Source organism: Telopea speciosissima, chromosome 7 (assembly GCF_018873765.1).
Source record: "Telopea speciosissima isolate NSW1024214 ecotype Mountain lineage chromosome 7, Tspe_v1, whole genome shotgun sequence".
NCBI lineage: Eukaryota > Viridiplantae > Streptophyta > Magnoliopsida > Proteales > Proteaceae > Telopea > Telopea speciosissima.
In genome coordinates this window covers 13,485,957-13,510,623 of record NC_057922.1, presented here as the reverse complement: position 1 = coordinate 13,510,623, position 24,667 = coordinate 13,485,957, and the positions used below count along the sequence as shown (strand labels likewise).

The following is a 24,667-nucleotide window of genomic DNA, read 5'->3' as shown; positions in this document are numbered from 1 at the left end:
GAAACACTTAGCTACGCAACCAAAAAACATATATGAGACTAATATCTAGCAGATGTATGTCTACATTAACAGTGATGCATTTTAAGAGACTCTTACCCTTGCCTTGATCTCATCAGAAGTTTCTTTGACAAATGGGTGTTCAAGAAGTGAAGGCCAACTCAGCCTATTTTGTGGTACCTGTTTTCAATGACTATGTAAATCAGCTTACTAGTTGAAAGAACAAACCTTATGGCAATTAAGGGTCTCTTTGGTATGATTTGTATTTGTATTTATTCCTTATTTTTGAGAAATCATTTATGAAAATTAATTATGGTCTACAAATTATAATCGTTTGATTACTATTTGTACAATATATTATATAATTAGAAATAGGTTTGGTATGCCTATGTGCATAATATATTATGGGAAAAAGAAGAAATGATGGTAGGCCAAGAGAACTCATATCTATATGGCATTTTATCGAACAATTTCCACGCATCATCCAACCTTCCTTGTTTAGGGTGTCTTTGGTATGAATCCAGATAAGTTCACCCTTGACTTTATCCTTCACATCGTCCATGCCCGATCTCGAAGGATCCAAGAGAGATCAAAGCTCTGATATGCAAGCAAGGTTTTTCTATTCTTGACACGAGAAATCAAGAAACGTGATCTTTTTTTCTGTTCTTGAACTGGGGTCTAATTTGCAAACTAGGGTTTACGTTGACCAATCGATGGAGGAGAAAAGGAAACATATAGAGGTCAACTGGAAACGGAAGAAGATATGTAAATGAATTAGGGTTTCTGCAAGTTTTTCAGGTCATAGAGGCCTCGGAAATCTGAAAATTTAAATAGAAAAATCTGTCCGACACCGAGAATTCTGTGAATCTGTATGAAATCTGAACTATTTATTAGATTATCAACGAATTTGATTGGCAGTAGGGTTGGATTTTGAAATGGTTACAGGAAATCCCAAGAAGATGGTAGTGTTCCCTCTTCCCATTGCCCAAGTAGAGGACGAAAACTGACTTGCAACCCAACATGATGTGGACTGACGAAGCCGGAAGCCAGCCATGCACATATCACCCCAGTTCACATGGGCATGGCATTGATTGCAGATCAAAGTGGAATACTTCGACAAGCAATCTCCAATGCAGGTGACGGTGATGAGGCTGCAAATTCAGGTTCGTGATCATGCGAGAGCAAGAACGGCAGAGAGAGAGACACTAGGGTTTGAGAGTTTGAAATTTGAAAAATGTATTAAAAAAAGTGAAGTTACCTAATTACCCCTTTGATTTGGAGCAGTTACAGCACGTGCCCATTAAAAGTAGCGCATAAATCACAATAAATGATTTGTGGCAACAAAAGCTATTTGTGATTTTTTATTTATTCTAATTTGTAATAAATAGAAATAAGCAATATTAATGATACCAAAAACCTGCAAAAATAGAAATTAGTCAGATAAATACAAGTACAAATCATACCAAAGAGACTCCAAAACGTTGATCTGTTAAAAAGAAATTGAGCTTCTACAGTTAATTACCTTATTCAGCAAACCTTTTAGAAAGCTTTTAAAATTTGAGCTCATGCTATCTGGATACTTAACTGGATCATGTAAAATAGCATGATAATCAATTCTTCTAGCCAACCATATTATAATTTCTAACAACTGACAACTGACAAGAGAGGTCGATCATATACCTTGATGATATGGCGGATGAGTGCATATGCTGAATTTGTATAAAAAGGTGGCTGACCAACAAATAGTTCATATCTGTCGCACCACAGAGTTAACAAACTTAATGTAGCTGAAATGAAGATATTGAGATGGATGAGTGGTAAAACCAGAAAAGATAAAATAAAGAATGAACAAAGTAGAGCTAATTTAGGAGTAGCTCCGAATTCCGATACATGATAAGTTGTGAGAAAGTCGTTTGAGGTGGCTAGGACATGTGCAATGGAGGCCTTTGAATGCTCCAATGCAAAGAGATGATTTGTTCAGATTGAAGGAGCTAAAAGAACCAGGGGTGTGCCTAAAATGGCTCTAGGAGAATGGTGAGGAAAGACATGCATAGGTTAGGACTAGTAACAAGCACGGTTTTGAATAGAGCTGATTGGAGAAAAAGGGTCCATGTAGCCAATCCCATTTACTTGGATAAGACTGAGTTGAGTTGTATTCATGGTAGGGTATGGGAAATAAACAGTGCATGAAGAGAGAAATAGGAGGACCAATAAGAAGAAAAACAGGCAGGCAAGAGAAGAATCAATAACTTGAGCATGATTGGAAATACTCGATGAAAATACAATTGCCTAAAAGATAAATAGCAAGTGCAGTCTTGCATACAGCTCCTATAAATTAAAAGTATTTACTGTAATAGTCATTGTTGAAGAGTGAAGCAAAACTGAATTAATATGACTATCAAGCAAAAAAGCAAAGCACATATCTGACCAAGGCAAGGTACAATTTTAAACTAAACTATATCGCAAGTGAGGGGTTAGTTCTTGGTTTTGTCCAGTCATTAATAACTTGATTATTTTTAGATAATAGCAGATAGAAAGAACGCTCCTAAGGAGTCTTCAATTCAACCAAAACCATAAACACACTCACTAATAGAGAATTCAAAATTAGCAAAAACAACAATTTCACAATAGAAGGAAAATGAATCCAAAAGAAAAAATTGATATTGTCTGCCTAACAAAACTAAGTAGGTTCCAATAAGCATGACCAGAAATATCACAGCCACATTTCACAAAATGGATAGGGTACTAACTCACTATTACACTACCAATTCATCGTTCAACAAAATTAGAAGACAAATATCCTCAATATAGATACTTCCATTTCACATGCTACCTCCCCCTAGTGTGAAAGATTACAACCCAGAGAAAGAGATGAGCTGCTCAGACCTCAGAGGAAAAAAGCTGCAGCAAGTTGCTGCAGTTGCCAATCAGAAGAAAAACAAAAGAAAATCGGAAGAAGAGTGTTATAGAGATATGGGGAGCACTAGAGATTGTTCTGCTCACACAAATATAGCAATAGCAATGTATGTGTGAACTAATATTTAGAAACCCAGCCTATCAATAAAAGGAAGGCCAGATACAAGTCGAAGATTTGATAATGGTTTGAATTGAAAGACCAAACATTTTTAATTATAAGACCACAGATTATGATATTGTAAAATATATAGAAAAATGTAGTTTCACAGGCCCATCAAAAAAATCATGCCTTGACATGCCACCACTTTTCAGCCACATGGAGGGCTATTCTGAAAAATCTAACCATTCAATGGGGGGTATACCAATATGACTCCATGTCTCAAGTTTCAGGTCCCACCTCCGACATATAGCCCACCACACAATGAACGTTTACCCCTGTATTTTCAATAATAAAACCAGTTGCCAAAGTTGAATATTCAACAATTTTTTAGAGAATTATATCACCGCGTGAGAAAAAACATTTGCCAAAATTAATAGAAGATAAGGTGGACAGCATGTCAACAAAATTTGAGCAACAACTAAGTTTCCATGTGGCAGATATCTGGGACATCAAGGAAAGCTTGCCTTTACAGACCATCAGGGAAACTTTAACAATCAAATAAATCACATTTAAATACAAATGAAGCTGTAACTCAATGATACAGAATATGTTAGGGCAATTGTAGAAGAGTACAAACATACATATTTGCATATTTTTTGGTTTGGAAGAACAGTTTTACAACTGAGCTGATTTGGTGCCTCACAATCAAACCCATGACCTGATTCAGAACTCCTAATCAACACTTAAATTGTAATCATTTGGTTGAGTCCTAACCCTAATGCTAGGTAGTGACCCTTGAGAATGCAATTTTCATTTTTTATGAAAAACTGACCATTCTCATGGATAATTTTGAAAATTCAAAAGAAAAGCTGCAAAGTAACAACCAGCTATCCAGTATCCACCCCATCCAAGAAAGAATGAAGAGAACAGAAAAGGTACTCAAACCACAAAATGGAAAGGGAAAAAAAAGGCTTCCTAAACATATCATAGAAATAGAACATTCTCTAGCCAGGTCGTTGCACAAGAAACAAAGACAACCATCAGAAGAGATAAAAATCTAAAAGTATCATGATTAGTCCAATAAAAAGAGACAGTGAATTTTGATGCATACAGAATGACTCGAAGAGACCATAAATCAGCAGTGTGGTTGTAAGGTTGTTCACGGACCAGTTCTGGAGCCATGTACAAAGGAGTTCCTGATACAAGCATCACATAAGAATTACGCTCGAATAACCAAGACTAGCATAACCTGTGAACCAGCAAACAGTTACTGGGATGATATTTATAGTGTCATTTGGTGACACGTCACAACAAGAGCATTTTAGGAAAAAATATATGTGCAACAACAAAAAGCTTCGTTGAATAAGGGAATGTGATCAATTCCAACATCCCCAGGAATCATAGAGTTTAGGCCTGGTCCCTTCCCCTACAGTTGGAACGGTCAAAATTGAATTTTGATGGCTCTTCTTTTGCTAACACCAGGCTTTCTGGTATAGAGGATACTATTAGACGAGCACATGAGATGTTCTGGGGGCATATCTGGAACCAATTGGAGTGGCACACTCGGTTAGAGCTCAACTGTTGTTTCATTTATAAGTAACACTTTATTGATAAGAATAAATGAAGAAGAAAACCCAACACATGCAGGTCGAAGCCTCCCGAAGCATAACAGAAATAGAAAAAATTTGATACACACTAGATCAGCTTAGTCATCCAAAGGAAGGGTATCCTGAGAGCTAAAGTGACCTATCAATTCCTTGCCTAACCAACAAGAGCAGAAATAGATGAAATTAGATATACACTGGATCAGCTTAATCATCCAAAGGAAGGGTATCCTGAGAGCTAAAGTGGTCTATCAGCTCCTTGCGTAACCAACAAGTCAGCTATATCAATTATCAACTGCTGCATGTGTTGGGTTTTCTTCTTCGTCTTTTCTTGTCAATGAAGTGTCAGGGTTTTACCTATTATAATTCAACAAAAAGCTTCAGAACTGAAATGTATACAGACATTGAAAGACATAATTATACAATAGGTGCTACACTTATAAAAGTCAGTGTCACATAGAAATTAACATCTCCACCAATTCACTCAGAAAGAACCATAGAACACAAATTTCTCCAAGGGAATAATTATAAGCCCAATAAATTACCAACACCAACTGGTGAATGCAGTTTGCAAAAAAAATGCATGATAATAATGTGGATCCATTCTTGTATGGCATCGAGGAGTTACTGTACATCCAAAAGAAGGCTTTTCAGCTCAAGTCTGTATTAATCAATGTTACAAGAATACGTTACACAAACCTACACGCCTTCAAAATAGTCAAGAAAAATAATATGCAAAGAGTACTAACATAGGGCTAATTTTTTTATAAGAACATAAAATATAAGCGTATAGGACTCCAAAAGAGTCAAGAAACTCTAGGCACATAAGACGAATAGAAAGCTAACCTTTTATAGAATGCAGGACAACAGTATTTGTCGACATTGCCCGTGCAAATCCAAAGTCACAAAGCTGGAACAGAAATTAGAACAAATAAACAAGTTACACCCGTCTAAATGGTTTTGTAGTGATGATCTAAAATTGAAGAGGATATTGGAGAAGTATTATGAGCAATAAAATGTTGAGGAGTTCCGAATGAAGCAAAAATATCATGGTCTTGAAAGCCCACAGCATCAGACCTAGCACATAGCAGCTCAAAGGTCATTAAATGATTTCTCTCTTTCACCCTACTTTCATTAATTGTATAAAGTTGTCATGGATCCAAGGCAAACCTAGGTGGTGAACAAGCAACTTGTCACATTGGTTGCTAGGTGGCCGCTTAGGCGACTAAGATGTGCATATACCAAGGCGGTTTTAGATGTAAAATATGAAACTTTTATTTCCTTTACGTGTAAATATGAGGAGGCAATGTATAAAATTTAAAGTAATAATTTAACAAATGAAACCCATTTGGTCTTCGTCTTCCTCTTTGATGTTGATGGCCAATGGCGGAAGAGGTGGTGGTTGCAGAACAAGTTCCAGGTAATTACATCTCTTCTACTCTTATACTGGTGGTGGACAGTGGTGGCAGTGGCTGACCCTGCAACTTTTCCTGTTCTAGTGGGCCTAGTGGCAGCTACTATTGCTTCTTCTCCCCATTTTTATTCTTATTGTTCCATCCTTTGCCTCCTTTTTTTCCCTTGTCCCTCATTTTCCGTTCTCCCCCCCCCCCCCCCCCAATTCTCTCCTTTTTATCCATGGTTTCTAGAACCTGAGCAACTAGACAACTTGACGGCCGATCACCTAGGATTTAGAAAACAGCCTTGGCACCTACTCAGCACCTTGACAACTATGAATTATACTGCTACAATAAATCTTTTTTTTTTATTTACCATATTTCAACTCTCAAGTAGTTTAATTTCTAGCTTGAATATGATTTTATTTTTTTATTTTTTATCTTTTCCTTAATGATTCACCAATAGCTTTGAACTAATGTTGTGGAAGTATACACGGACTACAAATTCTCAATTTTTTCCCCTAAAATGTTCACAGAGTAACAGGATGCTACTCAAGCCTTTCTTCAGAAACAGAGATAAAGTTCTCTTCTTTAGTTGTAAGATGAATAAAGCATAATTGTCATGGTGTCTAGATAACATAAAGCTTTGGACGGGGCCTGGACACAAGGCGACCAAGGGAGTTGTGATGTAGTTAAGCTATACTCCAAACAGTATAGCCCCAAGAAGAATAAGAAGCAGGCCCTCTAATAGGCCATAGTTCTTCAACTGAACCTTCTTTTGGTTCAGGCCAGACCAGCCTTGGTCTAGAAGTTACTGGTTCACTAAAACCAGAATAGTGGGGTCCACTATATTCTAGTACCACTACTTAGTTAGTTGATTTCTATTTTGTTTAGTTTTTACTTATTAAGTTACTTGTTGTTCAAGGATCCACTACTATATGTGTGGACCTTTTATTTAGTAGTTTCTATTTTCTTACTTTCCTTTTAGAAGTAGATTACTACTCTTTATAATATAAGAGCCTTAGAGCTCAAGCCCCACGATTTATGAATGAAACTTGAATCGACTTTGTGCCCTAATTGCCATGAGAAACAGTGATGAATCTCCATCGTGGTTAGTGAGAGACTGACCAAGGCCATAGGTGAAAAACCTTGGTAATACCCCCACCTATTCCTCTCCTGTTTCTATTTTATTACAACTGCAACTTCTGTTCTATGGAGCGATCGATACTTGCTACAGCAGTGTCATTGTTTGCTGTTTACTGTCCTGTTGAAGCATCTGATTACTGGAGTATACAAGGAGATCAACCAGAAGTGGATCCAGACCTGCCATTGCTGTTTACAACCCTGTGGTTACAAGTTACTGGAGTTTTTCTGCAGAATTAATCCCTCCATATCTCATGAGTCATGACTGGACCATCAGACCATTGAGATCTTTTGAAATATTGGACTACATTCCAAGGCATCCCTTCAACTGAGTTGAAGCCTCATCCATTGGTCCTATAAATAAAATTATTTGACCAGTCAAACTTCTTAGAGAACAAGAACATTTCTCTAAATCGAGAGTAGTTTTATTACTTATAGATAAAATCATATTTTCTAGGAACAGTATAAACCAAATGTGAGACTAGATACACCAGGACAATGATCAATTCCAAGAACAGTTTAAACCAAATGTATGTTGCGGTTGTTTCCAATTTCCAATAGCTTGCTTCTTCAGTTCTGTTGTCTTCTAGTTCTATGTTAATTTTTGATGACTTGATGTAGCTTAATATTGATTTATGATGGCTTGATGTGCCTTAATATTGATTTTTGAATATCTTTTGATTGTTTCTAACTTCCAATAGCTTGCTTCTTCAGTTCTGTTGTCTTATAGTTCTATGTTGATTTTTGATGACTTGATGTACCTTAATGTTGATGTTTGATAACTTGATGTGACTTAATGTTGATGTTTGATGTCTTGATGTGACTAATTGTTGATTTTTGATGACTTGATGTGACTTAATGTTGATTTTTTGATGACTTGATGTGGCTTAATGTTGATTTTTTATGACTTTTTTTTTTTTTTTGGATGAATAAAAATATATTACGAAGAGAAAGAGGGAATATACAAGCCCAAGGGCAAACAAGCCGAAACTAGGGACTAGTTAGGGCGCAAAATGGATGTAGGGAGACCCCAGGAGACAACAATGAGCCTGTTCCTTGGGGAATCCTTTACATCCTTAAGGGGGAGGGATCTAACTTTAGATGAAACATCAAAAAAGATGGCCTTCCAAATCATGTCTAAAGAGCGGGAGTTGGATGTCCATCTTCTAAGGTTACGTTCCATCCAAATGTGGGAGATAGTGGCAAAAAAGGCAATCTTGCCAACCGAGTCGCAAATCGACTTCCCTCCGAATGTCATGTCGATCCAAATCCATTCCCTGCTGAGAGGAAGAGGAGTGCGCCGACCAGGCCAACAATGACGAAGAACACGGGTCCAGATGGAGGAGGCAAAGGGGCAAGTGAAGAATAGGTGATTGACATCTTCAGTCCCATTCCAACAGAGACAGCAGCTGGGAGGGACCTGAATATGCCGATAAATAAGGAAGGCTTGGGTAGGAAGACAGCTTGCAAGGGCACGCCAAGCGGTGAAGCTATGTCGAGGTATGTGACCACGAAACCAAACAACTCTGTGCCAAGGACAAGGCATCCCTCTATGTCTAACCAAATCCCAAGCGGAGTGAGAGCTGAATTTGCCCGATTGGGACGGAAGCCATAAGATGGTGTCGCCTCTGCCCCTATGCCCAGGGGGGATGGGGGGAAGGGAGCTCCAAAGGTCGGCGAGGGGGGGAGGGGAGGGAGGAGGGGTCCACGAGCCACTGGAGATGATAGCAACAACAGGGGCAGATCTGTCCAATCCGGAGGAGTAAATATCCCTGGGGCTGACAATAGAAGAGAGGACACCAGAAGGGTGCCACTTGTCCAGCCAAAGCAAGGTGGTTGAACCATCATCAATCCTGCTCGAGATGGCATCTCTGGCTAACTGCCTCACCTGAAGAATTCTGCGCCAAACCCAGGAAGAATCAGCCCGTGGGCTAACAGATGAAATAGAATCACTGCAAAGGGGTCCAGCATACACCCAAGAAGTCCAGATGGTGGATCTGTTGGTGAGGATCTTCCATATGAGTTTGATAGATCCAGCAATGTTTACATCTTTTATCCTCCTGAGCCCGAGGCCTCCATCAGATTTGGGGACACAAAGGGAAGCCCAGCTCCTTGGATGAAGGAACCTACCAAGTCAACACCTTTCCAAAGGAAGGCACGCATAATAGATTCCGCCGCCTTGATGGTAGCCTTTGGAAGACCAAAAACACCACTCCAATAAATGTAGCAAGACTGGAGCACCGATCTGATAAGCTCGAGGCGACCTGCATAGGATAATAGCTTGGCTTTCCAAAGCTGCAACCTCTTGCGAAGGAGATCCAAGATGGGGGAGCAGTGGTGAGCAAAAAGTCTGGCAGGGATAAGGGGGAGGCCGAGGTAGCGGACTGGAAGGGTGCCAATGGTAAAGCCGGTGAGGGAGGAAAGGGAGGCTTTGGTGGTGTCAGGGACTCCGGCGAGGAAGATTTGGGACTTAACCAGGTTAATGCAAAGCCCCGAGAGGCCCTGAAAAAGGTGTGGGGAGGACTTGATGGACACAATGGAGAGAGGGTCGGCCTTGGAGAAGATCATAAGCTCGTCAACGAAGGCAAGGTGGGTCAAGTTTGTGGGCTTACATTTAGGGATGGGGGAGATGAGGTAAAGGTCGGTTTTGGATTGGATACTGCGAGAGAAAACCTCAAGGGACAGGCAAAAGAGAAAAGGAGAGAGGGGACAACCTTAGCGGATACCAACAGAGGAAGGGAAGAACCCAGCAGGACTGCCATTCAAGAGAACCGAGAAGCGGGGGGTGGAGATGCAGGAGTGGATCCGGTTGACAAAAATGGGGGGGAAGGACATCATAAGGAGGACTTGGGAGATGAAAATAAAAAATAACACTTGAGCGCCTTGGTCGCCTAGGCGGGCGCCTTGTCGACTACGTGCTTAGGCACCCCTCCGCCGCCTTGGGTTGCCTTGCTGCCTTGACAGCTATGATTCAAACTTCAAAATCCAATATGGACACCAAGTGTCAAAGTCGGGCAAGCCCCAAAAATGGGGGTTGGGGACTCAAGATTTTATAGATTTTTTTATTTCAGATTTTGAAATTTATTATATATCATATGTACCGATACCAATATAAATAAGCTATTAGTATTATTGAAGGATGAAATTAATTGTATGAATTTATTACATATCTGCATATGATCTCTAATTTAGCATGGTCAAAATTTTTTATAAGTAATATAAAAAGAGACCAATTATTTACATATGAAGTATAGTAGTAGTACAGTAGTGATGCTATACTAGTTTAGCTGCAGTACTAGGCATGTCCACACCATATTAGTTTCAAATCTGTGTCAATACATATCAGACAAAGGTGGCTCCTATTTTGAGGTGTCCAAGTAACAAATAAACACACTCTTTTCTAAGGCAACCAACCTTAACAACAGATCTAGAACCAATGAGAATATTTTGTGGCTTCATATCCCGATGTATAATGCGATTCGAGTGTACGTAATACAATGCCCTCGCCTGAAATCTTACACGAGACAAAGATCAGTAAAGATAATCATAAAAAACTGGAATTTCAAATAGGAATAAACATTTCCACACCAAACCATGCATAACATGATAAAAGTACTTATGAAATAGTTAAAAACAATGGTCCAACAAAAAACATACCAATTGCTTTGCAATTGCTTGAACTTGCTCTTCAGGTAAGCACTGATCATCCTCAATAATCTCAAAGAGTTCACCCTAAACATAGAAATAGCAATTTTCACTTCAAGTACCTAAACAGTTTACAGTATATTTGAAACATCTTTACATACAATACAAAAAGGTAAAGGCTTCTTACCTGTGCAAATTCTGTAACAACACAAAATTCCTGTGGACTTTCAAAAGAGTCAAGCATTTCAATTATATTTTCATGTTTCAACTTCCTTAGAATCTGCATGTTTCAATCAAAAGTGAGAGCTGTAATTACTGAAATTCCTGCAATCATTGACAAGTTAAGTGCCATTACAAAGGTCCGAATGGTATGACAATGAACCAATGAACATTTCAAGTGAAACATAGCGCTTAGTGTACTTAAGGGTGTTTAGAAACCCCCTTGGTCATACTTAATCAAATTCATCAGCAACTACTGATAGTAGAGATTCATTGGCAATTTCTGAACAGGAATTAACAAAGTGATGCAGGTGCGCTTCCTGGATCAACTGAATAAGGGGGGGGGGGGGGGGGGGGGGGGGGGGGGGGGGGGGGGGGGGGGGGGGGGGGGGGGGGGGGGGGGGGGGGGGGGGGGGGGGGGGGGGGGGGGGGGGGGGGGGGGGGGGGGGGGCTGGAGATGAACCGGTTCCAACTTGCATCTTTTCGCTAGTAGGATATTTTAGGATTTCCATTTTATGGGATTAACACGTAATCTTTTATTTTGGTAGGTTAAGTAGGAGATAGTTACTAGGATTTAGTTTCCTAGTTAATTTGAGTTTCCAAATTAGAATAGGTTTCCTTTTCATGTTGGGTTTCTTTTCTTATTTAAATACATGTAACTGTGCCATTAACATTTAGATTTGATAATGAATTGAAAATAGTGAGTTGTTTGATGCCTATATATGGCCTCTGTGTGTGGTGAGCTTCTCCCCCCTGCGATCTCTCTCCTCCTTCTCTCTCCCTTCCTCTTCTCTTCCCTTCCCTGCAATACGTCATCTTCTATTCTTCTTCTTCTTGCTATCCTCATCCCCTACTCCCCTTGTTCACAGTTATACCACTGTTACTGGATTTTCTCTCTGCTGGGTGGTACTACCAGAATCAAGAGGGAGCTTTGCTGAATCATTAATCTTCGTTGATTGGCTCTGAAATCTGGGCTGAAGGAAGCCTAACTATAAGCGACATCAGTTCCAGAATCAAGGCCCTCATATTTCTCCCATTGTGAGCTTTGAAGCCATGTTCAGGTCTAGTTCTGTCCTTCCGCTACATCAAGTTGCAGAAATCAAAACCTTACTATTCTTGGTCCATTGGGTTTGATGTTGGTTACTTCCAAGACGAGTATGAATTAGAAAACCCTGAAATTTCTCCATGATTTGATCTCTTACGAGAGAGATCTCACAGCCAAAGTACACTCCCTTCCAGCTGGTTTTTCGCCTCATGGTTTGGCTTGACATTGAAGACAACCCCCACTATTTGTGATTTCTTACTTCATTATTTTATTTTATTTTTTTTTCAATAGTAGTCTCCTCTTCTTGAACTCTATTTTGTCCTTTAGCCATTATTAGTTTTGCCTTATCCTATTTTCCGTTGCAAAAGATAAGATAATTAAAGTAGAAGAAGTTCAAAAATGAACCACTCTCCAGTAGGATCATTCGAATGTACTCAGACTTGCAGTAGATCAATCATGCATGGATTGATTGGAAAATAAAAAAATAGAAGGTAGAAGAAGGGGGGGATAGTGATGGATCTCTCACCCACGGCCTCTCACAGTGCCTGTCTCTCATAGTTACATGTTTAACAACCACTCTCTTTTCTTTTATCAAGTTTGTCACCTTCGGTTTTCCAAACTGAAGTATATCCCAAATGTATCTCATAGGTTATTTTTCCCATCCCACAAAATATTCACGTGATCCAGGGCATTTGGCACAATGTACAAAACCATTCTACCCACTAAAGTGCCAACAGATATCCACTTGGCTATTACCTTCCCTCAAACTGGAATTTATCAGAGGGCAGGCCTTGGTGCAACCATAGTTCAAAAACTCACAGAAATCTTCACAAGATCTCAAATATCTCAAGAATCTTGAGCTGCTCAAGACGAGATAACATACGAGACATAAAACATGCACAGTTTCAAATAACTCGACTGAAAATTTGGAATATTTAGAGAATCTCAGAGAAATCTCGACCTCCTCAGTACTCATAGAGTCATAATATTGTATTGTTGGGATTTGGGAGTTGAGAGTTACAATGGAGCAACCTCCTCTGCATACATTATGACTCTCCCCAGATCCCGCAGTGGTGGGAGCCTCGTGCACTGGGTATGCCCTTTTTAAACTGGAATTTATCAATACACAACTGCTATACACTCTCCAACACTAAAAACTAACTAATAAAAAATCAACTCTTTGATCAAACAGAAATCAGAGAACCCAACTGGATAAAACAAAAAAGGAAATTGGGCATCCAAACATTAACATATTTCTGGCAGAAACCTCCCTTAGATGTTAATGTACACCCCATTGTCAAAAATACCTCAATTTCCTGTCTTAAATTCTGGATATCTTTCTCACTTTTTCCATGCTTAAGAATGAATTTCATTGCTACAGTCTGCAAATAGAAAGAACAATAGCTTTACAATCAGGTAAGCATCTTCAAACAGGGTTTGTTTTTTGAAGGAGAGAGAAAGAGCAAGAGTGCAACCAATACCCGCCCAGTGTATTTCCTTCTTCCTTTGTATACTTTCCCAAAAGAACCTTCACCTACCAGCTCTATCACATGGTAGTTCTCAACACCCATATTTTAACCTGTAAATGACTTCAAATCAATGCTTTTAAAAGTTAAGGCATGACGTGGACATTCCACTCATAAAAAAGGTGAGGCATAAGCTAGCTATACAAATCTTTGTGTGTGTGCTTGCGTGTGCGAGTGAGGAAGGGAGGGAGATAGTCTATCTTTTCCTTTTATGTCGCAGCACATTCTTAAACAACATTGAAGATTAAACATTTCAAGCCCAAAATGATAGAAATAAATGAAGCTTACAGGCCTCTCGAATCTAGCAAAGTGAAGAATTACCTCACAAACATCTCAATTCCTGAAGCTTACGCCCTACTGATATTACCTGCCTCACTGATACACCTTGGGGCATTTTCATTATTGTTAAAGAAATAAGTTTACCACGGGTGTTTCAGTCTTTCTTTTTTATTGTTTTAGGTTATGTGAAGATATACATAAACCAATGGTAATTTTGTTATTACCTTGATCATCAGATCTTTTTTCTTTTTTCTTTTTTCTTTTTTTTTTGAGGGAGGCTGTTGATCAATGAAGAACCTCTGGCTGCTGTATTCTTGCTGCTGTGTTCTTTTTCAATCGATTTGGTGGACTTTTGTTCATGCCGTTTGGGATGTGTTGTAATGCTCCAAAACCCAAGTAGGGTATTAGGCATCGCCCTCTCGAGCGCTGACCCCTTAAGGTCACATACAATTATATAAATCAAAAAACAGAGTCCTGGATCCTCATATAAACACAGCAGAAACATAATTATTACAGAACTTTCACAAAATCATTATACACTAGTGGCTAAATATATAAACAGACCTGTACATACCAAAAGATTAATTGCATAATAGGTCCAGATATTAAAACATTTTTTCAAACTGATCCATCATCCATCACACTACATACAACTCAAAATGAAACACTGTCCTCAAAATAACTTCCAAAAATTCTAAATCCTAAGTCATGGCTCTCCACTCTCAAAACCTGAAGTTGTGTATACCTCCTCTCTTGTCTCTTCATCTGAAAAACACCAACTCATATGGGGTGAGCTTACACCCAGTGAGGTACACATGATTTTATACACACAAGCATTCAAATACAACATAATAAAGAGAGACATAAATAGCAACTCATAACATTTCATTCATTAATTAGTTGGGTCAGGTCTTGGCCAATTAGTGAACTACCGTAGTACACATTCTGCTAAGGGTGATAGTCGACCTCAAATCATTATTCTACTCATGTTCTCAGGCACTGTAGTCCTAGGGAGGATAATACGCCAAGCATTATAGACGGGCTCTACTCCCATGTATCCAGGCGACCGGAGCCCTTGGAGAGGAACCCTCATCTATTAAATATCATGCTATTTAGACGGTCTCTACTCCCATGTTTCCAGGTGACCGGAGCCCTAGCGGAAGAACCCTAATCTAATAAACATCATACTAGACATGCCTACTCCCATGTGTCCAGACACCGAAGCCCTGGGGGAAGACAAGCTCTAGTTACATTGTAGGACACATCTACACCTTGTTCCAAGCGACCAGAGCCCTAGAGCGGACGTGGTCCTACACATTATAAGGCCCTCATCCAGTACATAACCCCCTACTGGAAAGGGCCGGTAGCCACAGGGATGTTTTAAAAGTTACCATTAACCATACATACATCTCTTTCATTTATTCACTTCATAATCATTCTTTCTTTCCTCTTGTTATAACATGTATAACCATTCCCTTGCAATGTTCATTGTATAGCATATCAGTTTGCATTTCACATTCATAGACCGTATACATATCATTATTTCATAAAAACACCTCATGTCATACTTCATTTAACATTCAAGTAATATCACGTAAACATTTAAAGCATTTTCATGGCATTCATTCACATAGCAATTTATATAAATCATGCATCATTCAGTAATCACATCATATCATACAAATTCATTCCTTTCACGTAAAGAGTTGCAATAAATTCATTCCTTTCACCATCTGTTGTTTGACAAGAATATCATTTTCAGGCTCTTCAAATACACAAATATTTGATTCATTGGAAAGTGATAAACTGCAAAACTTGTACTCGGAGACTCATCAGAGGATAGATAGATATTAACAGATTGAGCGAAGCGGGGGATTGACTGACTGACAGAGACGGTGAAGATGAGAGATAAAGATCTCGATCCAAAACTCCAATCCCAGAGAAAGATAAATGCAGAACCGAAACCCAGCTTGAATATGAACCCTAACTCAGATTTTGAACTCTAGTAATTGGGATCAACTTGGTACTTGATAGATTTTGCACCAAATCCGATATCAAACTAAAAATTTGTTTGGGGAAAAAAAAAAACGGAAGTAGTAAGATAATCCGATATTAATCGAAATCAAAGGATAAATTGGGAGAGATTGAGGTTTTAAGAACATGCAAAAGACGGACATGAGAAGCTGAGACCACTTACCCGAGAATCGGCGATAAGCCACGAGAGAGAAAGAGGTGAAATCGAACACTTGCTTGAGATATATAGAGATCTCTTCCTCAGTTCCTCTTGCTCTTCTGATTTTCTGTTGCTCCACATAAGCTGAGTTGTAAGAGGCAATAGATATTGAAGAGTAGAGGTAGAGCAGAGTGTGAATTTGTTTTCCAGCAAAAAGAGTGCGAACTTGTTTGTCTGAAATTGTACCTAAAAAAAGGAGACTTTGAATAAACACGCATTTTGAGCGGGAAGAATGCGTTAAAAAACATAAATAAGTGGGCCCCACTTATGAGAGATTCCGAATGTACGGCCTGCGAAACGAATTCGTACGAGTTTTTTTTTTGGTAAAAGAATTAGTACGAGTTTATTAGATTTTTGTTTTTAAGTTTTATTAAACGGATCGGGATTCGTGCGGCTCGGATTTACTATCCGAATCCATTTTCCTTATGGAATATCATTATCCGATCCGATATCCAACGGAATTTTAAAAACTAATATTATTTAGTATTTTTAATGGAGACTGAACCCTTTCAAGGCCCGTTAAAGGAAACCTGAGCTCTTTCATCACCCAATATTACTACATACTCACAAAACTCTCTCTCTCTCTCTCTCTCTCTCTCTCTCTCTCTCTCTCTCTCTCTTCCTGAACCCTTTTGATCGGGAAGAATAATGATTTTTTGTCAGATGGAAATATTGGTATGCCATGAATTCGTCGGCATGGTCACAGTTTTGTTCCTTCTTCAGAACAAAAAATTTAAGAAACTGGTTAGACATAAATTTTAACCAACACTCTTACTTTGGATGAAGAAATGAGTTTACAAATTATATTAAAATGACATTTTTGACTAAGTTACATTCATCGGGCCCATTAATATCTATCTATCTCCATACAGAAAGTTGCATACGATATCCATACTAGGATCAGCTACTCGCAACCGCCATTCTTGCTCACGTTGGAAACCACGCTTGTGGAATACCTCAGTGGCATCTAAGAGGTGAATCTTCCAACCTTTCTCAAGCCTCAACCGATTGATCTTCTCAAACTGGCGACATGCTAAGTCATATGTATTCGACTTCATCATGTCAATTCCTTCTTTGAACAGTTCCTCGAGCATCTCCTTATTTTCACAACCAGCGGCTTCTGCTCTGAAGTATGCATCAAGCTCTGGGACTCCGATAGATCTTCGAATGCCCTTGGAGTAGTCTCCATCCAATGAGAAAAAGTCACGGACTTCATCGACTAAACCAGATTGGACCATCTGATCTACACGCTCGTAAATATATTTCTTCAGGATAGGGAGGTTGACATGAACCCAAAGAAAACAACACTCGTACTTGTTTCTGAATCTTAGGGTTTCATTGTCCACAAGTGATTCTATGTATCTATTGGACCCTCCAACTATGATTGGAAGATTTCCCCGATCCAAAATGGAAGTCACAGCATGCAAAGTTTTTTCACAAAAATCTGCAATGGTGAACTCCGCTTCAGGATCTATGACTCCTATTAGGTGGTGAGGAACACCACCCATCTCCTCATCAGTGACTTTGTTTGTTACAATATCTAAACCCTTATGGACTTGGATTTTATCGGAGTTGATTACCTCTCCTTGGAATTTATTTGCAAGATATATGGCTAGCTTTGACTTTCCGGTCGCGGTGGACCCCAACACAAAAATAACCTTTTCTTTCACTTGCTGATGGAGGTTATTTTTTATATCCATCTTGATTCTTCTGCCGGCCTGAAATTTATCAATTAACAATAGATGAGTATCCATGCAAAATGATTGATAATTAAGATAATATTTTTCCATTTCATTTACAATAAAGGCCCTACTATTTTGTTGTTACATGGCATGATGACATGGTGATGTTGACAATTGGATAGACATCTCTAGGTTATTGGATTGGTCACGTGTAAAATTTGAGAGCCTAAATCAATCAAATAATACTTCTCGTATTCACATCCAAAAAATTTGGATTTGATCCAATTATTTGCCATGCATGCCGAAGTTTTAGACAAGATATACATTGTAATTAAAAGTAGATGAATTTCATAATGGTTGGAGGCTTGAGCACATACTCAAATAGCTTATAAATGTTGTTAGAACGTGTTTTCCTTAAGCTAAGGTATAGAAGGAATGATGGTCATCGTTGTATTTGGATGGATATAGGGGAATAGTGAAGGGGAATTCTAATCTCCAATATATAAAAGGAGGTGTAATGATGATCAATTAGCAAAATGGGGGAAAGTTAATTCATTTTCATTCATACCCTCTTTCTCAAACAAGAGATGCACACGATCATAAGTCCTAAGACTGCACAGATAACAGCAAACACTGAAAACACCAAAAAAAAAAAAGGCAATTGTAAGAAATAGATACCATCTTTATAAAATAAGAAATTAAAAGTTTGAGAAATACATAATTGGGAATGTATATGAAAAATGAACTAACAAAAGTAAAGAGTAACTCTATTTTTGTTTTTTTTTTTTTTTTTTTGGTGAATAGCAAAGAGTAACTCTCACTGCTTACTCTTGTTAATAACTCTTAGTGCAACACACAACAAAGCCTTGCAGCAGAGAAGACCTCACTTAAGCCTCAAAACAACACTTAGAAGACCTCCCTTAAGCCTCAAAACCTCAAATTACTCTTGACAATGACCTCCAATCTGGCTGACTCTATTTATAGGAGAATACACAATTTAAATTGAGGAAGTAATAAATATATTTTTATCCTTTAATTTTTTTCAGTAAAAATCTAATTTTGGGGAAAAGACATAACTGCCATATTTGCAATAAAATCCTATCAAATATTTTAGCCCCCATGCATATCCTTGAAAGCACAAGAAAGACGTTGCCCCTACATGATACATAATCTGAGAATATTTTTAACATTAAATATAGTAAGCCAGATTGATTATTTTTAAACTGAGGAAGTTATGAATATATTTTTATCCTTTCACTCTTTTAATAAAAATCAAATTTTGGGGAAAAGATATAACTACCATTTCTGCACTAAAATCCTATCAAATATTTTAGCCGCCATGCAAATCCTTGGAAGCACAAGAGAAATGTTGTCCATATATGATACATAATCTGAGAAGATTTTTAGCATTAAATAGGTCAAATGTAATCGTGGGCTAGGTTCATGGTATTGGGATTCATAATAATTGGCAACTAGTGATCCAATTCTTGCTATTTCTAGAGCAACCGGGTTGAACTGTATTAGCTCATGTAGCTAATGGTTCAGTTCTAGTATATATTGTAATCTAGTTTTTGTCTTAGTGGAATATATCCGGTGCCTTAAACCAGAGATATAATAAATCTCGACACCTAACTGGTTCAATGTCCAGTCAGGTTTCTAAATATGTGTATGGTTTTTTTGGTTATTGAAAACCTGACCAGATACACCCTAAAAGCATCAAGAAATCAGTCAACCCACAAATAAGGCAAGATAAAATATGAGTGTGATAAAAGATGTGAAGAAATGGAACTGGGAAAGTAAGAAAATTAACTAATAGAGATATGGGTATAAACACTTAAGGAAAGAAGTTACTAATAACAAAGATCTTTCAAATGTAATCAAAACCCAGACTGGACTACATATAGATATTCAATAGTAATGCAAAAGATATCCCATAGGGGTGTCAACGGGCAAGGCTGGGCTAGGCTTGCCCTAAGCCCTAGCCAAACCCTAGGGGCATTAACCTAAACCCAAGCCCAGCCCGGCCTTGATTGACCCTCACTGTCATTCCAAAACTTGAGAAATCTAACCAAACTTTTGGCTATAGTGTTATAAATTGGATTAAAACATATAATATACCACAAATACTCGCCAAAATTGACTGCCAAATCCAAGTATAACAGATTTAACATGAAATAAAAAAAAATAAAAAAAAAACAAAACAAAACAAAACAAAACAAAATGGAAGAAAAAGGGGTAAGAACCTAATCTCCTAAAAGCAGCTCATATTTTCAACTAGACGCAACAAGAAATCAGATTCAAAGGAGAAGGATAAAACCAGAAAAATGAAAGATTTAACTAACTAAAATATGTATTTAATCTACGAAAATGTAAATCAATAAATAAAATTACCTTGTGAAAAAACTTTACATCCTATGACTTTCATCTTGGATCGGGGAAATCTCCCAATCATAGCCGATGGCTCCAACAAATACATAGAGGCCCTTGTGGACAATGAAACCCTAAGATTCAGAAACCAGTACGAGTGTTGTTTTCTTTGGGGTTCATGTCTCCCTCCCTATCTTGAAGAAGTATATTTACGAGCGTGTAGATCAGATGGTCCAATCAGGTTTAGTCGATGAAGTCCATGACTTTTTCTCACTAGATGGAGACTATTGCAAGGGCATTCGACGATCTATCGGAGTCCCAGAGCTTGATGCATACTTTAGAGTCGAAGCCGCCGGTTGTGAAAATAAGGAGATGCTAGAGAAACTATTCGAAGAAGGAATTGACATGATGAAGTCAAATACATATGACTTAGCTTGTCGCCAATTTGAGAAGATCAATCGGTTGAGGCTTAAGGAGGGTTGGAAGATTCACCTCGTAGATGAAGAAGAAGCTAGGAAAGGAAGAGAAGAGAGGGTTAGGGTTTTCTGCTTCTCGAACAAGGAAGGAAGAAGATCATCGACCTTCAATCATCAGCTTTGATCGAGATAGGAGATAGTAAGAAAAGAAAGGAGTAGTCAATCATATCAGGCCTGTAAAAGAAGGATTTTTGGACGAAGGTTTTTTCGTCTCAATCGTCCCCCCCTTTTTTTTTTTGGGAATCCTAGATGGAAAAAAGCTTCCTTGTCTCCCTCTTTCTTTCTGTTTCTCTATCTTCTTCTTTTTTTTTCTCTCTGAAAACCCCTTGAAACTAGAAAAATCAAGAGGAAATCTCATTTTTTGGCAAAAAAAAAAAACCCTAACCGTCTGAGCCCCCATAACCTTAAAAGTGAAGAAGAAGAATCAGAAAAAGGTCGTACCCACGAAACGAAGAAGCCTTTTCCTTCTTCTCCTTGATCTCTTATTCCCAAAAAAAATCAAAGAAAGGAGAAAAAACACCAAAACAAAGGAGAATGGCCCTCCGAACCAGAAAAACCCTACAAAGAAGAAAACATCTCACACCCCTTCCCCCCCCCCCAACTTTACATATATTAAGAATCTATATATAATATATAATATAATATAGGGCTGGGAAGGGTCGGGCTCAGCCTGAGGCCTCAACCCAGGCCTGGTCCAGCCCTGTCCGGGCTCAGGATTGGGTCAGGATGGCCAGGTTTTTTTGCCGCCCATAATATCCCTTCCTTAAATCTAGAGAGAGGATTCTCTGAGCTAGTGAAATGGAGAACCCACTAATCAGGGGGCGGGTTACAGTAACCCACCAATAGGGGGTTATGGTTCACAGAGAGAGAGAGAGAGAGAGAGAGCAATCAGGTTTGCTTCCCTGTAGCAATAGAAAATATTCCACCCAATGGAGGACATAAAATGCTTCGGTGAGAACCATTGTTAACAAGAGAACCATGGAAGAAACTGTTTCTGAAATAGTAGTACCCCAGCTGTCGAGTGGCATTTAATCAAAAAATTAGAGAATCCCAACTCCTTTGCACGTTGTAATCCCGCATTCAATCCAAAAATTAGAGAATCCCAACATAATAGCATCAAATTCTGCCTCAAAATTAGTTTTAGTTCCAAGAAACTTCTGAAAAGAGCACACCACCTTACCTATGTGATATCTTAAGGTTCCACCAATGCCTGCAATTCCTGGGTTACCCAAATAACAACTATCCACAATAAGCTTAACCCAATCATCAAAAACCTCTAAAATCTTGTGAGAATGTCAAAGGCGTGCTACGATACCTAAGTTATGGGTTCTATTAAGATCCGGAACCGACACGATTGGGCCCTTAAGCTGAGGACTAATATCTTTCAGATTTCACAATATTGTCTTGAAACAAAGAAGATATCAGTGTGATAGGATATGTTAAGAAATGGAACTGGGAAAGTAAGAAAATTAAATGAATAGAGATAATGGTATAAACACTTAAAGAAAAAAGGACCTAATAACAAAGATCTTTCAAATGTAATCAAAACTCATACTTGACTACACACAAATATTCAACAGTACCGCAGAAGTTATCCCATCCTTAAATCTGGGGAGTGCATTCTCTGAGCTAGCAAAATGGAGAACCCACCAATCAGAGGGCAGGTTACAATAACCTGCCAATAGGGGGTTACGGTTGGTCAATAGGTGGGAGGCGGAGGAGGAGAGAGAGAGAGAGAGAGAGAGGTATCAAATACAGTTATTCCCTTATTACGTCAAGAAATTGCTGGGTGGTCCTTCGGGTGTCGCAACCTGCAAAAGGACGTCAGGGACAAGGGAGAACCGGTGTGGTTCCGGCCTAGGACTCTCCGATGCCTAAGTACAGTTGAATTGTTGGAATTCAAGATGGGTTAATGGGGTAGAATACCTGGGTATTTATAGTTGGGTATGGCGGTGGAGAGTCTAGGTAGTTGGTGATAGTCTCCTTGGTAGTAGAATCCATCACGTAGTAGATCACCTCCTCTTGGGAGGTAGAGTCCGGATAGGGAAGTTGTTCCCTAGCAGATGGACATGTGCTTCTCTCGCATATTAGATAAGATCCTTGAGGGTCCTGCGTAGATGAGGTTCATCTCCTTTGGGATAACATCCATTTGCCGGTAGGATGATATAAATCTGGATGGTGATGCCGCTGTCGACTTGGGTGATGACCTTGGTCCTTGAGTGACCTACTGGGTCTCTTCCACTTGAGTCTAGCGGAGGAGTATTGATGTAGCCATGTCCGAGTTGTCCTCTCTTCGTGCCATGCCACGTGCAGGTCAGGGTTGGCCCCAAGTATTTATGGTTTATCATCCCTAATCTATTTTTTTTTTATGAAAAGAAAAACTAAATAAAACTAAAAAAGATTACAAATAAATTCCTTCACATCTATAGCCACATTGTAATGCCATCCCTTATACTTCGCCCATGTAGCAATTAACCCTACTAACCTCATAATCGAGTTATTACGAATCTTAAATACTGCAACATCTTATCCCCCGAAGCAATTAACCCTACTAACTTTATAATCGAATTATTATAGAACCTTAAAGAGAAATGTTCAAATTTAGTACAACCCATCTGAATTTCAAGTTCAAGTAGAAGTTTAAAATACCACAAAGGCCCATGCAATGTTCTCTTTTGGAAATAACTTGAGAAGTTGAGAGGAAGTTGTGCAAGCCGAATTTAGCTCGTCTCCAGGGAGACATGCGCCCAGGGTGCTGCCAGGGGGCATCTAACGGTTGAGCTGTGCCACACACATCTCGACGTATGCCTAGGGATGTGTGCGGCACAACCCAACGGCTAGCAGCACCCTGGGCGTTCCTTGCTCCCTGGAGGCAATCCTGGTCACCTCTACTTCCTCATATCCCATTTCCCAACATACATGAGGCATCAAAGCTACCAAGAAATAAGATCACTGGAGAATCCATGGATGGTATGTCAACAGTGTCCAAACATCAATAGACAAGATCGATATGGGTAGAATCGGATTTTCATAGGCTGAGGTAGGACAGGAAATAGCTGAAGGTTAGAAACCCATCAAGCGACATTTCGAAGAACAACATAGGGATTACATTTTTCTTTCTTAAAAATTAGAGTAAACTTCTAGTAGACCCCCTGAGGTTTGCAGACATGTCATGTAGCCCCCCTGAGAACTAAAATGTTACATACGGATCCAGAAAATGGATGGAACACTCGTCCCGTTAGAGAAAACTAGTGAATGGATGATGTCAGCAAGTCATGGATAGGTAAAAGTCCAAATTACCCTTCTGCTAATCCCTAAGCCATCGTCTTCTAACTTTACTCTTCTTTCTCTTCTTCCTCTGTTAGGTTTGAAAGAGAACAACGTCGTTTTCACCATAGAGAGGATCATCTTCTTCATTTCTTCATCTCTTCCTTTGCTGTGCACCGCCGTTGTCACCACTGCCGTGAGGAAGTATTGTGAAGGACACCGCGCTCTGCTGCTTCATCTTCTTCATCTCTTCCGATGCTGTGCACCGCCGTTGTCACCACTGCTGTGAGGAATGCGAAGGACCTCTTCTTCACCTCTGTGGTTTCATTTACATAAGGAAATTGAAGGACCACCGCCATATCCCTCGAGCTACAACTCTTTGTATCTCTCTCTGGCTCTCTGTCCCCTCTTCCACCATCCACTAAGGTACTCTGTCTCTCTCTCTTACTCTCTTAATCTATCTCAGTATTCTGCTGTATTACATTTCTCTGTCTCAGTATGCTGCTCTATTACAATTTTACAGTTAAGTGACACTAGTTTGATGCTTTCAATCCAAAAGGAAGTAAATTTTGGGCCAATTTTCAGCATTTAGGATTGCTAAATGACCCTTGGACCTTATCCCTTATGAAATGGCTCAACTCAGCACGTCTGATTTGGATCATCTCAGCCCTCATCTATAACCCCAAAAGCAGCAATGCCTACACCTAGGTTCTAATTAGACACAGACCACAGAGCACATTGGTTCTAATTACAAACCCTGACCCAGACCACAGA

General features: G+C 39.1%; 2 protein-coding genes and 1 pseudogene across 2 annotated transcripts in view; all 3 read right to left on the bottom strand.

Moving 5' to 3' along the window:
* The window catches only part of LOC122668251, a 40,422-nt pseudogene extending 18,916 nt beyond the window's left edge, over window positions 1–21,506 (bottom strand).
* Window positions 16,956–24,252, bottom strand: LOC122668250 (adenylate isopentenyltransferase 3, chloroplastic-like). Its single transcript, XM_043864841.1, has 3 exons — window positions 24,114–24,252; window positions 18,352–18,416; window positions 16,956–17,819 (listed from the first exon to the last, which is right to left on the bottom strand). Exons 1-3 carry the CDS (start codon window positions 24,250–24,252, stop codon window positions 16,956–16,958), a joined length of 1,068 nt encoding a protein of 355 aa, XP_043720776.1.
* The window catches only part of LOC122669334 (probable xyloglucan endotransglucosylase/hydrolase protein 23), a 26,179-nt gene continuing 25,503 nt past the window's right edge, over window positions 23,992–24,667 (bottom strand). Inside the window, exon 5 of the mRNA XM_043866082.1 lies at window positions 23,992–24,008. The gene's annotated coding sequence lies outside the window, so the exon portion shown is untranslated. The remainder of the gene's footprint in view (window positions 24,009–24,667) is intronic.

Bases quoted from the DNA above. Each gene is read 5' to 3' on its own strand.
- LOC122668250 (XM_043864841.1), bottom strand. From the start codon at position 24,252: ATGGCGGTGGTCCTTCAATTTCCTTATGTAAATGAAACCACAGAGGTG. The intron at 18,417-24,113 runs GTGTCCTTCACA...TGGTGTTTTCAG, and splicing joins AGATGAAGCAGCAGAGCGCG to TGTTTGCTGTTATCTGTGCA. The intron at 17,820-18,351 runs GTATGAATGAAA...GATAAATTTCAG, and splicing joins TCTCTTGTTTGAGAAAGAGG to GCCGGCAGAAGAATCAAGAT.